This window comes from Crocodylus porosus, unplaced genomic scaffold (assembly GCF_001723895.1).
Source record: "Crocodylus porosus isolate Cpor-Errol unplaced genomic scaffold, CroPor_comp1, whole genome shotgun sequence".
Lineage (NCBI taxonomy): Eukaryota > Metazoa > Chordata > Crocodylia > Crocodylidae > Crocodylus > Crocodylus porosus.
Window position 1 is genome coordinate 8,212,544 of NW_017728911.1, and position 14,195 is coordinate 8,226,738.

At 38.8% G+C, this 14,195-nt stretch overlaps 1 protein-coding gene across 6 annotated transcripts in view; it reads left to right on the forward strand.

Moving 5' to 3' along the window:
• The window catches only part of HERC1 (HECT and RLD domain containing E3 ubiquitin protein ligase family member 1), a 163,961-nt gene that overhangs the window by 79,812 nt on the left and 69,954 nt on the right, over window positions 1–14,195 (forward strand). For all 6 annotated transcript variants that reach the window (XM_019533386.1, XM_019533388.1, XM_019533389.1 and 3 more), the window contains exons 24-28: window positions 1,487–1,607; window positions 2,975–3,026; window positions 7,540–7,811; window positions 8,037–8,252; window positions 13,238–13,358. In XM_019533386.1, coding sequence (XP_019388931.1) covers window positions 1,487–1,607; window positions 2,975–3,026; window positions 7,540–7,811; window positions 8,037–8,252; window positions 13,238–13,358 — 782 coding nt within the window. The remainder of the gene's footprint in view (window positions 1–1,486; window positions 1,608–2,974; window positions 3,027–7,539; window positions 7,812–8,036; window positions 8,253–13,237; window positions 13,359–14,195) is intronic.

Here is a 14,195-nt window from a genome sequence, read left to right on the forward strand (position 1 = left end):
TTGACTAATTAGCTCTGCAGTAAAGCATCACCATCTACATGTAAATTAATTAACTCTGCTGTAAGATAGCGCTGTCTGGGACAAGTACCATCCTACAGCAGAGTAATTTACACTGCCTCAGCACACATGTAGACAGTGACCGGGGCTGGCTGTAGCATTAGGTTGCTACAGTTCGAGAGCTTCCTGCTGGCTAGCCCCACACTGTAGTACCCTCATTCCTCAGCCAGCCTCTGTGCTGCCTGATGTCACAACCTGGAGTCTGGGGCTGACTGCCCAAGGCTGCTTCGTCCTGGCTTTAACTGCTGCAGTTCCAGATGCACATATATATGCTGCTCCTGGGAGCTGCAGACTCTGGCACTAACTGAGCCGGAATTTATTGCTCCATTCTAATTGCACGTGTGGATGCACATGGTACCAGTCACCCTGTCCTTCCAACTTCAGAGCTCAAAGTTGAACCCAGTGATAACCACTGCCAATTGGCAGCAGCTTTTGTCTGTTCAGCTGGAAGAAGAGAGTGAGTGATACACCTGCCCAGGAATATTTAGCAAAATGAGTCCATGCTTTGGCATGAAAAGCTATGGGGAAAAAATATATTTTTCTTTGTTCTACCTTCTTAAAACAAAGTGTGCCTGCTACTTGAGGGCATGTGGTATGTGAGAACATATGGAGTAGTCTACTTAATTTTTTAAAATAATTTAATCCTAAAAATCTCAGGAGTTGTAGGTAGTAATTGTGTAATTTTAAAATAAAATTGTTATCCTATGGTTCGGTAGTGTTATACTGAAAGCCTCTCAGTAAGCTTCTCAGTGTTTTAGTTCTTATTTTACTCTTAAACATTTCAACTATATTTAAGCAGAAAATTTTAATAGATATTTTTGAAAACTGTCATGTTACATACCCTTTTAATTCTCTTTTTTGACTGTTTGCTGGTAGCCCAAGCATTAAAGCATGGATGGCAGTGTCTCTCATTGTCAACAAGGCTTTAATCTCCAGAATATCAACCTTAGGGTGATATTTAATGGGTGGGTGCATTTAATGGGTGGGTTTTAAATAAGGTTAGTTCCTTTTCACCCACTTGTTCTTTTATTATCATGTCTCTCCATTCACAGCATAACTATTTCTGCACATTGTCCTTAACACTTACCAAAGAGCTTGGATAGTCAATTGTAAGAAGGCCCTTGGTTCCTTTTTACTATTGAGGGTGCTAAAGAGAGTCAAGAGGTTTAGTTTCTCCCAAATGAAGCTGTGTTGCTAGCTGAGTTGAGATTTTATTGTAATGCTGGTTGTTATCTGACATATAAGTTAGTGATACATATACGTGCTTATGTTCTTAATGAATTGAATGTTAATTTTGAATTTTATATCCTGAAATCCTTAGCAGAGCAGCTGTAGAACAAGATCTAACTGCTGCTAATTTACTTTGCTATATATTCTATAGTGAATATTTATGAACGGTTTTCTCTTGTGTGTGTTTATTTGTGAACAGGAGTGAAAGTCTTACTGCAGAGAGTCGCTCAGCCCATACTAGTTCAAGCTATAGACTGATTAAATCAAGGAGTGAATCTGATTTATCTCAGCCTGAATCAGATGAAGAGGGTTATTCACTGGTATGTAAAATTTAATGTGATGTCGTGTAGCTTCACTTTTGTATTCTCTCTTTTCACATATGCAATGCATCCTAAACATGCTATTCTGCTTAGCAGCATTATTCATTAATAGGAAATACAGAAGAGACCCACTACAGACCACCTGCATTGTTATAAGGGAATACATTGATTGGACAAAAGTGAACTCTTTAATTGTTAAAAATTGGAGTTTTGTTGTGTGAATTACCCCATTGAAAGTTCTGCAGCAGATTTTTTTCCAAAAGTCTGATTTATGTAAATAGAATCTTTTAAGGATCATAGTCTATATTTAAGTTTCCAAGAGTAACGTACTTGCATGAGTGGAAATATTTTGTTCAGGGTCTTTTCCTTTGGCTTGTCCAGTTATGGCAGTTACAAGACATACTTTTCAGTAATGGGATATGTTCTCAGTTATGTTGTTTGCTGATGAAATCTACAAATAACACCAAGTTGGGTAGGGTATCTGACACTTCAGAGAAATGGATTAAGATGGAAAATGACATTTAAGTTCAAAAAATGGGCTGAAATAAATAAGACGAAATTCTATAAAGGCAGGTGCAAATTACACTCAATAAGGAATGATCCAATACGTAGGTTTATACACATATAAAATAGGGTGTGATTGGTGAGGCTGAAATACTGCAGAAAAAGACCTGAGCATTTTAATGGTTCACAGGCTGAGTAGGTGTGAACAATAATGTAGTATTTTGAAAAAACAAAAAACCTGTATAGTATATTTGGATGTTTTAACAGGAGTGTCATAGAAATTATAAGAAATTATTCTTCTGCGTCATTCAACACTGGTGAGACCTTATCTGGTGTTCTGTATCCAGTTTTGGAACACCGCACTTTTTAAGAAATATGTGAACAAATTGAAAAGAGAGCAAATTACTATAAGGCTAGAAAACACATGCAAGAAAAGATTGGAAAAATTATGGTTATTTCATCTAGGGAAGAGAAGACTGGAGGCAGGGGTGGAGTTTGACAGGTCTTTAAATACAAAAATAGTTGTTATGAAAAGGATGGCAATTGGTTCTTCTATGTCCACAGGAGATAAAACAAGAAATAATGAGCCTAGATTGAAGTAAAGGAGATTTTTATTTAGATAATAGGAATAATTTTATAACGACGAAGATGGCTGTGCACTGGAACAGGTTATTTTAAATTGTGAAAATTTGGTCACTGGAAGTTTTCAAGTGCAGGTCAGACAGACATTTATCTGGATTTGTTTTGACGGAAATGATTTTGCTCAGAGCAATGAGATGGATTACATGGCTACTCTAGATCTCTCCCAGTCCAATTTGTCTATGACTCTAAATGTGATTTTGTATTTATTCTTCAAAATGTAGAGTGGAAGGCGAAATGTTGATTTGGACTTGGCATCCTCGCATCGAAAGAAGGGTAAGATTTTTGTTTAGGTTAAGATTTTGTTTTGTGGTGTAAATAATGCATAGTGTTCAGAATTATAATGCAGAACCCAAATCACTTACTCGACTGTTGCACATTATTTTGCTTGGTGTATATGAATCAAATTTCTGGCTTTGGTAAATGATTCCACTTCAATCTGAGGGATCTCGATGGGCTTCTTTCTTTCTCAAGAGCATCAGAGATCATCTTGCAAGTAATGGAGCAAGTAAAGTTTAAGTCTGTCTTTTAGTGAGAGATACAGTTGTATACATCTCTCAACAATGAGCAGCTGGTTATCATTAACAGCATCCATTGTCCACTCTCTGCTAAAGCCTTGGAAAAGCTCAACAGGATTTGATGTGTAGTTATGATATGTTTTCAGTTTGGGGAAGCTTAAATATTTTGAATGATTAGGGCTGCTTTCAGGTTTTTTGGTTGATTAGTACTCCAGCTTTGCATATCTTGTCTCCACCTGTTACTAGGTCAGGTTCAGCTGTTATCTCAGCAGGAGTCTGAAAAACCTGCTGTAGGATGCTTATGGCGACTTTGGGACAGAAGAGATGAATGTCTTCCATTGGGCTTCTGGGGCCTTTTGCTCTTTTGTTATTGATTCATCATTGTTGCTTTTCTTAGACCAGTGTATGCCCTCAGCAGTGATGTATCTCATTATACATGCTCCTCCTTGGAGTCTTTGTTCGTGCCCCCAGTCTAGCCACCATGTGTTACATAAATAAGCGGTCATTAACACAGGGAAATGGGGTTCTGCATTGATATCTATTTTACAATGTATGTACATCAAGAGATGCAATTTTGCACACATTTTTATGGATCAACAGAGGTTAGCGCATGACTGTCCTGATCTATTGGGAGTTGGTATGTCATTCATAAGTAAATTAATACCAGTGTGTGATATGTATATTGCAGTGCTTTTTTAGTCAATTTCTAGTCATTTGATAGTGCACCAGAAAGCAAAACAGAGCTATAAAGACCAATAATACATTCAGCAAACTCAAAGAAAATTTAAAATACATAATATTCTAGATATTGAAGCATTTTTCTGTGGTGATAATAATCATCTAATTTCTGAATTTTGGTATTAAATTATTGTGGTTTTGAAGGATCGGATATAGGTGTATGTAAGTATCTGCATATAATAGTAATAGAAAAAATAAAAAAAAATAGTAGGCAGATAACTTCCAAGATGTATACCATCTAGATTATGCAAATTAATAAGTACTGTAACCAAGAAAATGTTTTTTTTCAAAACTTTGTTTCTTAATGATTTTTGTGCATGGCCAAAATATAGATTGCTCAATGAAATCTGAGTCAGAGTAATGTGAAGAAAGAGCTTTCATAAATGTTGTCTTCAGTATCAAATGTCTCCTTTTTGTTTTCTGATTCTTGTGTGGTAGTGTATTTACTCCTTTTTGGCCAGTTGAGCCCCAGAAAAAAGAAGAGCTTCAAGCAAGTACATGATGGCATGTTTATTTTTTTTTCTCTGTAGCTTCCCTACATATTTTATGTTTTATAAAGTATGTATTGCAGCAATGCCACATTCATTTTGAAAACTCCATTGTTAGAAACTAGCTTATTAAGGACAAGTAAACATTCAGTCTTTTTTTAATAGATCTTTCTCTCCCACAGTTATTCCTCTTTGGGATTTTTTTATGTCATTATATTAATGAAATTTTAAATGCTTGGAAAGAAATTCTTGGTTTAACTGTGTGAGTCTTCACGGTCATTGTTACACAGGATGATGTTGCTAGGCTAATACAAAATGAAACATCTTAAGTGTTTTAAATATTGTGATGTGATAGATTTATTTTTTTAATTCTTGCTTTGTAAGCAAAAATGTTTATTCTTAACTATGGTAATTTGGCTTTATTATTATCTTTTTTAATTGGGCAGCCTACAGCCAGATACATTTTTAATTGGTTTTGAAACTTTTTTTTGAGATTTCCTGGTAATCTCAGCTGCTTCCCTCAAGTTGCGTCTATATTAATGACCAAAATTTAAAATTTGCTTAATGTTTTATCAGTCCTTGAGAGGGTAGCACCATCCAATGCAATTTTTAGTGGGTGTTTTTTGTTTTTGCTACTGTCTTTTTTCCCTTGGCAGTCTTTTTGATTCATGCTGTTTCAGCATGAAAATCTTACTGTGCAGCATAGAATGCAGAGGTAAGGGAAGGGGAAGCTTAGGTGACAACACCATCAATAGTCAGCTTCCTGAATCTTGGGCTGTTCTTAGGCCTTAGAGATGGCTTTGGTGCAAGGTGGGCAGCCCTTTGGGTGCTTCTGAATTGCAGCAGATTCTTTATGGCTGTTATATGATACCACATTGCCTGGCACCTCAAGACCATTGTGGTGATGTCTACTATGTCACCATTCTGAGAGCATCTTTGAGTGTTGTTAATAGTGGCTATGCTAGAAGGGATCTTTCCTGGACTGAAATAAGGGATTTTAGTATCCCTTTACACCACTCTGCTTTTTATCTGGTATTTCCCCACGTAACTGAGATTAATATTCATTATAATAGTATTCAATTTAAAGCCACCTTTTAAAGTGAAAAAGGATTGTGTGTCTTGTTCCCTTTTGTTCTTCATAGTTTCTTGTTTAAATGTTGTCACCAAATATCATTTGTTTAAAAAAAATGCAATAGAATTCCTTTGACTTTAATAGAAATCCCAAAATATATATATCATCAGTACTCAACAGTTGCATATAAGTCCCATCTACATTTAAACAGTAAGATTGTGATATAAACCAGAAGCTGGGAAATCAAGCCTGACGCCTCTGACTTAGATCATTTCTGGCTTTTTCAAAGTGTTCGTAACATAATAAAACATTTTAGTTTCTGAAGGCATTATGGTGTTTTATGCAAATATGTTTCTTTATAACATGAAAACACTCATGAAAGTTCTTTACAAAGTATAATTTTCACAGTGTAATGAGTTATTTCATCATTTTTTTCCCAAAAAGTTGAGACTAAACTATGTTATAGATTTCCTTTTCAGAAGAAAAATATTTGAAACAGAATTGAAGTGTTTGTTCAGTTTTAGTTAAAATTTTGCACTGGTTAGAGTTTCTCTGAATTACAGTTTGCATGAGTTTGTTAAATGAAAGCTTACAACCAACTTAAACCCTATGTCCTGCAAGTAGAAAGTTTAAAACAAAAATGCCGATATAATTTTGTTGCAGTAGTGTGAATGCATAACTAATTTAACAGTGAAGTTTTGACTCTAAATTATAATTTATGTTCCATGCCCATGAAAGATGATACTGATTTAGTCCACTGTAACTGCTTTACTATAATTTAAAATATATTTTCCAAAATTTAATGTAATTAAATAAAACCTGTGTGTGTGTCCCATTATTACCTATGTCAGTTGAAACCTTCTTAGAGTAGGAATTATCCTTTTCAGGTCTAGTATAGCTTCAGGCATACTACTAGCTCTTACCAGAACTAATAAAATATTGATTGGTAAAACTAGAATTAAGTCTAAATGCCTGAACAAGTGTGATTTAGTGACATTGCACCCATTTATACCAGAAATGCATTTAAACTATAATCTAACTTTGCCTACAGGAGAGAATTAACCTGTTTTCACATGAGTTTCAATAACTCGTGTACTGCATGATTTAGCTGCAGTTGTAGATAAAAACTCAAGAATTGGTCAGTTTGTTTCTTATCTTAATGTAAAATTAAACCATTTTTCCAAACTGGTTCTAGTAAGTTATTTGGTGATTCTTATCTGTACTGGGTACATTTATTATTGTGTTAAGGGTTAAAACTGTAGTGACACAGTTACTACAGAAAATATCAGAAACATTTCAAAGTAATTCTCAATGAATCTCCTGCCAGCTGGGATCACAATTTGGATAGATGACTGTGTGTAGTACTTTATTTTATTTAGAATATATATACTCATTGATACACCATCAATATAAGATTGACACTTAAATATTTTTTCTTAGTTTACTTGCCCTTCTTCATTCATATGTTCTATAAATATTTCATCCAAAACAAGCTATAACCCATTTTGCTATTTTGACTATATAAAAAAAATTATGGGTTTAAGTTGAATAAACTCCTGGGTTTGCAATCAGATTTTACAATAAATTGGTTCTTATAATAATTGCACATAATTTTTTTTGTAACAGATCTTCACCATTTATTTCATTTAGCTGCAAAGCATTTTTATTCAGTGTTGTAGCTTTAAGCTAAGCAGTTTGACTGGCTTTTGCCTTTTCTTTTTCTCCTGTGGCAGCATATTGCTATTTTGCTTAAGATGCATAGTGAGAGGAACGTGGCCTTTCCTTTAGTTTGTCACATTGCTATAATTAAAATGAAGTGTTTTGCTCTAATTTGCTTTTAATGCATGGTAAATTAGACATGCATACCATTTAACACCTTTTCAAACAGCAACATCTGCACCTTACCTACTTTTAAAATACAGCTTTTTGTAGTATACTGGAATTTATTAAATTGTTACTGTGTGTCTATCTAGGAGCGATATACAGTCAAGTGGAACCTCTCAGTGACTCGTGGGCTCGCCTAAAACACAGCAGGGATTGGCTTTACAGTTCCTCTTACTCATTTGTTGAGTCTGATTTTGATCTCTCAAAATCCCTTGGAGTTCATACTTTGATTGAAAACGTTGTCAGCTTTGTAAGTGGAGATGTGGGAAACTCACCTGGTTTTAAGGAGCCCGAAGAAAGTATGTCCACAAGTCCTCAGGCTTCAATAATTGCAATGGAACAGCAGCAGCTAAGGGCTGAGGTAAGACGCTGTTAAACTATGTTATATTCCTTATATACTAAAAAAAATATTTTGAATTTTAACTTTAAAATTAATCTGTATTAGGGTACTGACCCTTAAGCCCTGGTAGAAAGATTTTGAACTTTGATTTGCAGGTGAGCTGATTATGTTTTCTTGACTTCTGAATAATAAAATTATTATATCTAATGTCTCATCAACAAACAACATTTTTTCATTGTTTTTAAGCTGCGTTTGGAAGCACTTCATCAGATCCTAGTATTGCTGTCAGGAATGGAGGAAAAAGGCAGTGTACCACTAATGGGAACCCATCAAGGGTCGGGATTTCAGTCTTCCTCATTGCTTACTTCTGTTAGGCTACAGTTTCTAGCTGGATGCTTTGGCTTGGGCACTGTTGGACATGCAGGCTCCAAAGGCGAGAGTGTCCGACTGCATCACTATCAGGTATGAGACATTTAAGCAGCTTTAAAAAGTACTTGTTTTCCATTTCTTAAATCTGTCTAAATAAATGGCCTCAGGCGTTTAAAGTTGAAAATGTTAACGGCTCTTACTTAAGTGTAGTGGTGCTCAACCTTCTAGCCTCACAGGCCAGGTGAGTGGTGTAGGGCCAGTCTGGGCAAGATCTGTTCACAGGCCAGTTCCTGCATGGTGTCAGTCTACAGATGCTATCTGATGCACCAGCCAGGCCCTGTGCACTGTAGCGGAATGCCGGGCTAGCAGTTCCGGCACGGCTTGGGGAGTCGCGGGCTTTACAGAGCTGTGTGAGCGCGCAGCTTGTGGGGTGGGATTGGAGGTAGCTTTATAACCGCCTTCGAGGTTCGCCGAGTTGGCACAAGTAGACGAGTTAGAGTAAGTTGTTAGTTTTCTGTAATAAGTCTATAGGATGTCTGTTGGTTCACGGGGTTCCGGAGCAAGCCCTTGCTTTCCACCACTGGAACTAGTCCAATGATAGGTGCGGCAACCGACTCCTTAAGTCCCAGAACTGGTCAACAGCTCATTGAGATGGGATGTTAGTAGTAGAAGTTATTACGGAGTAGATATAAAGTGAAGTAAAAATTTGTTTTATTCACTCACCTGGCCTCACCCTCTTACGAATAAGAGGGGAGACCGGCTGGAACGAAGTTGCGGTAAATATAAGTACAGAAGCGTAGATATGGTGTCTAAGCTACGAAGAGAGGCAGTCAAGAAGTGGAGTCTCTGATGTTTCTTCAGTTACAGTATGGCAGATACAAAGGGGGTCTGTTGGCCCACAGGGTTCACTAGTAAGCCCTTGTTTTCCACCACTGGAACTAGTCCAATGATAGGTGCGGTTGCCCACTAGTTAGTCCTAGGGCTGGTCAACAGCTCATGAACAGGATGAAAAATAATAAAACTAACGCAGTGAATCGCTGTCGATTGTCGGATTTTCAAGGCCTTGGTTTTCACTGGGATACGCCCAGGCTGGGAGGCTGAGGACCAGCTTACAGGGTGATTAGTCTTGAAGGGTTGTCCAGTCGTCATCTCTGCTGTTTCCTGCTTCTTTGCTTCTTTATAGATGTTGGTTGGACTGCCTCTATGACACTAACTATGATATAAGCTAAGCATACAGGGATAGGACAGTTTCTTTTACACAATAGTTACTAGGTAGATTTTCTACATTAGTTTTGTTTCTGCAGGTATGACACTTACAGATAAGAAAAGCAACTTATAAAATGCGCATGTGTAGCTTGGTACAAGCGTGGATAACTACAAAGCTTTCATTTTGATTAACAGCCAAGACTACAAGGTCACATAAATGTGAGAGTGCCGTGCGGCTGCTATACAGAAATAAAATAAGATTTTTACATGCACCAGATCTGGCCATGGCCAAACCCCATGAGCTGGTATGAGGCCAGAAACATGGTGACAGGGTAATGGTGATATTGTTAATTGCTGAAGCTCTTGAAGCCATAGCAATTAACACTGCCACCTTTCCTTACTACCAAATGTTCAGCCCTGTGGGGAATCCCATAGGCCAAATGAAAAACTAATCACTGCAGCTCTTGAAGGTAGAGCAATTAACACCACCGCCTCTTCCCTACTGCCAAATTTTCAGTCCTGTGGGGAACCACATGGACCAGATGACTCAGACCTGTGGGCCAGGAGTCGACCACCACTGCCTTAGTCTGATCAAAGCCATTAAGAGAATCCTCTTGCAATTTTTGTGCATATATAGCTTCAAAAATTTTATTTGGAGCCTTAAATTTTACTGTGTAGAAACAATGTTCAGGGAAGGTAGGTTTTTGCCTTTTTGATTCAGTTAAAAATATTGTCAAGCATCTAGATCAGGGGTCAACAACATTCTTGGGCAGAGTGTCAAAAACACCTGCAACCTCAGCTTGTAAGATGTTGGGGTGCCAGGAGTGGACAGCAAGGGAGCCTCAGGGGGTCCTATCCTTACTGTGGCAGTGCAGCCCTGGCCCCTTCCCCGCCATTCTTCCCGTGGCATGCATCCATTCGTCACCAACAGCAGCAGCTGAGACTCTGTGGACCCCAATGTAGCTGCTTTCAGCCTTCCAGCTGCCTGCCACAGCCAGCTCAGGCTCTGGACTGGTCCCTGCCACCTACTATGGAGCCTGGGCTTCTTATAAGAGGTGGTGGGGAGGCTTCAAGCAGCTGCAGCACCGTCTGCGGAGCCCCAGTCCAGCTCCTTGCTGGTGGCAGGTGCACTCAAGCCTCAAGGCGGATGGTGGAGAAAGGGTTGGGGCTACAGACTGGACCTCTTGCAGCTCTCCCGCTGTCTACCCCAAGGCATGCATGCCTTTGTGCTGGGGGTTGCCTATCCCTGACCTAGAGTCGTATATGCTGTGCTTTTAAAAAAAATCTATTTTTCCTCTCTACTAAATATGGTTTAAATTTGTCCACAAGATTCTGGTACCATCCCTTCATGTCTTTTCACCTTTCAGGTTTTTGTCTATTGTGATTTAAACTATAGTCCTATCAGTTGTAATCTTGTCTCTGTTTTTTGTACTGTACCAAATATTTTCCTTAGCACTTTGTTTTCAAACACTTGCAACCTTTTTCCAGTTGCCTTTGTCAGCATCCAGGATTCAGATCTGTATAAAGGGACAGGGTGAGCAATTGTAATATAAAATTGGAATTTAAGGTTGTTTCAGATTTTCCTTGATTCCATTATTTTATCCCAGCTCAACAGGCATATATATTAGCACTATAAATTTTTCTTCTTGATTTCTTCAGTTATATAATTGTCCTCAATGATCATTGTTCGTAAATATTTAAATTCCTCTACTTTTTCCACATTGTCATTCCCTATCCTCATCCTTATCTTCCTGTGATCTTGAGATTTATTTCTGGATGTGATTGTGTATGTAGTCTTCCTGACAGTGATAGCAAGCCTACTTTCTTTGGCTCAAGTATGATCACTGTATTGTACTGTTTCCATATAGTCTTCTACTAGGTAGGGATAGTCTACATACCTGGTATAGTTCAGCTGGAGACCTTTTCCTCCTTCAGTGGTTCTTATAATCTCCAGCACCAAGCTGAAAAGCATCAGTGACATTGCATCACTTTGTTTCAGTACACATCTTAGTAAGGCATACCAAGTTGCTGGGAGGTCCAAACCCTACCATGATTGAGCCCAGTGACTCTTTTCTATTATTGTATCAGTTGCAATCCTAGCTTTTTAAAATTGCTTTTAAGGCAGCAGCAAACAATCCATTGCCTTGTCTTCTTTTGTTCCCATTCTCTCTTTGCCTGTAGGAGGCCAAAAATCCAAGAGCTTTGACCCCTAAATGGGGTTTGATGATTTTCCTTCTCCCTGCATGCGCCACTGCCACACACCCCCCCCGCCCCGCCACACCCCTCCCAGAACATCTCTTTCCTGCTGGGGTCCTTCATAGTAGAGAAGGGGTCAAATAAAGGACCGCAGCAGGAAAGAAATGTTTCTTCTCTGGGAAGATTCTCACAAGAGGAGGAGAGTTCACAACTCTTTGACAGGAGGTATGAGGTTTGGGAAACGTAGTGAGAACTCTTCTTCCTTTCACCCTCCCCAGTTTGAGACTGTGTTCTTGAGAACATTCTCACATGGTGAGGGAATACTTTTCTTTTTGGGACTCAACAAATTATACCAACTACACCAGGGGTGGGCAGTTATTTTGGGCAGAGGGCCACTTACTGAGTTTTGGCGAGCCATCGAGGGCTGCATGACAGGAAGCCCAGGGCAAATAAATATTAATTTTCTAAATTTTGGGGGGCAGATAGAATGGCCTGGCGGGCCACATCTTGCCCACCCCTGAACTACATTGACCAAGGAGTAAGTATTAGATTGACCTTATAGCTCTCAGTCAAACCTGCCTCTAAAAGATCAACACTTTTTAGGGCTCCATTTCAAGTTCCTATATGTGAAATGAAGTGATACAGTAAGAAATCCAGTGACTTGTTTTTTATCATTGCTGACTTTTGCCTTCCCAAAAGAAAGATTTGGAATGTTATAGAGATGCCTGCTTAAATATCACCTTTAGGTTATATGTTATAGGATGAAGAATGTGGATACTCTACAAGGGTGAATCAGGTGATATTTTCTCCCTACTAGAGTCATGGGATAATTTTATCAGTGGTAGAAACCTGTTGAGTAGTGTGCAATTCCTGTAGAGATGAATTAGAGGAGAGGCTGTTGTCATGCAACTGGAATGGTAAATGAAAGTGTTACCAGCTCAATATTACAGTGGAGCCCAGACTTTTCAAAGGGTTAGAGTCCTTAGCTCCCTGCAAAGATAATATTGTGAACTAACTGGGGGGTGTGAGTAGAGTCAGTAACAGCTATGCAGGATGGCTGAGGTATTCCAGCTGTTTGCTGAGGCTTTTGTTTCTAAGCATGCTGTTTCACCAGATGTACAGGACTATGGCTATGCTCTAAGTGAAGTGGTACCCTTTGAAGTAAAGTCACAGTAATGAGCTGAGTGACTCGTTAATTTGGCAACCCATTGCAAATTAAGCTATTAACTACCCCTGTACAAGAAATCTGGGTTCCCCTGTACCAGACTTTCTTCCTGCTGGTGTATGCATTACCATAATCTGCAGCTCCATATAATTCTGAGTCTGGGGAACAAACCCAAGTGACTCCATTTTCATAATGTTTTAAAAGTTGAAAAATATTGACAAAGGTGCTCCGTGACATTCCCAAGGTCAGTTAGCAAGACTGCAGTCAGAAGTAGAATCCAGATTTACTGAGTCATAAATACAAACCAGATTTTCTGAATCCCAGGGTTGCATTTTAATCATTAGCCTATACTTCCTGTTTATTAAAGTAATTAGGATCATAGGAGAGTAGGGCAGGAAGGGCCGTCACAAAGTCATCTTGTCCAGTTCTCTGCTCAAGACAGAATCGTCCCTGATTTAATTAAGAAACTACAGTTCATACAGCTATTACAGTGCTTATTTGTTTGATGCAGGATGGTATCAGAGCAGCCAAGAGAAGTATTCAGATTGAAATTCAGGTGGCGGTGCACAAAATTTACCAGCAATTATCTGCTACGTTGGAAAGAGCACTGCAAGCAAATAAACACCACATAGGTAAATAGAAAATCCACTTAAAAATGCAGTACAATCTGTTTCCACACAAAAAGTCAAACTCACAGGAGAAGTGATTAATTTTATGGGGAAAAGAAGTTTTATTTTTTTTATTTACCCTGTGACTCAATGCGTAGAGTGAATTACTGCCTTCCCTAGAGGTAGTCCCTCCAAATCAACAATGAGTAATATCAGAGTGGATTTATGGAGAGCCCTACAGGCTGCGGCCCTGTGTGCTAGGTCAGGTGCATGGAACGCAGTCTTGGCCTACAGGGGTGGCACAAGGCCCTCCAAGTGCCTGACCCTGGCCAGGCAGGGACAGTACAGGCCCCCTTCCAAAGGGCTCAACCCTGGCCAGCCACCCAGTCTGGCTGGTTCTGTGCTATTCATCTGGCCTGCAGAGCCACAACCATGAACACCACTGAATTGCATTATTTGGAAGGAAATTTGGTTGAATTTCCAGGTTTCCAAGAGGTTTCCAATTTAACCAGGTTTCCAAGAGGTTTTTTTATGGTGCAAGCAAAATTTTGAAAAAATGCTAAAAGTGTCTCGTCACTTCTCCTTCATGTACCTGAACAGTCTCTGAAAACTGGAAAGGAACTATGAACAGGAAAGCTCTTCTGTTTCTAAAGCTTTTTGTCCTAGCTTCTGAGGCAGGCAGTACTCATTTGTTGCCAGCCATAAAGGATGCTCGTCTTTAAAAGATCCTACCCCAAAGTATAACTTAACCAAGAGCATCTGAGGGATTCTGTGCACAGGAAAGTTAAAATGGTACGATTTCTGTTTTGGCCCAAATGTACTTCTGGGCCATGGAGCTGTTGTCTTACTCGTTTCTTTTGT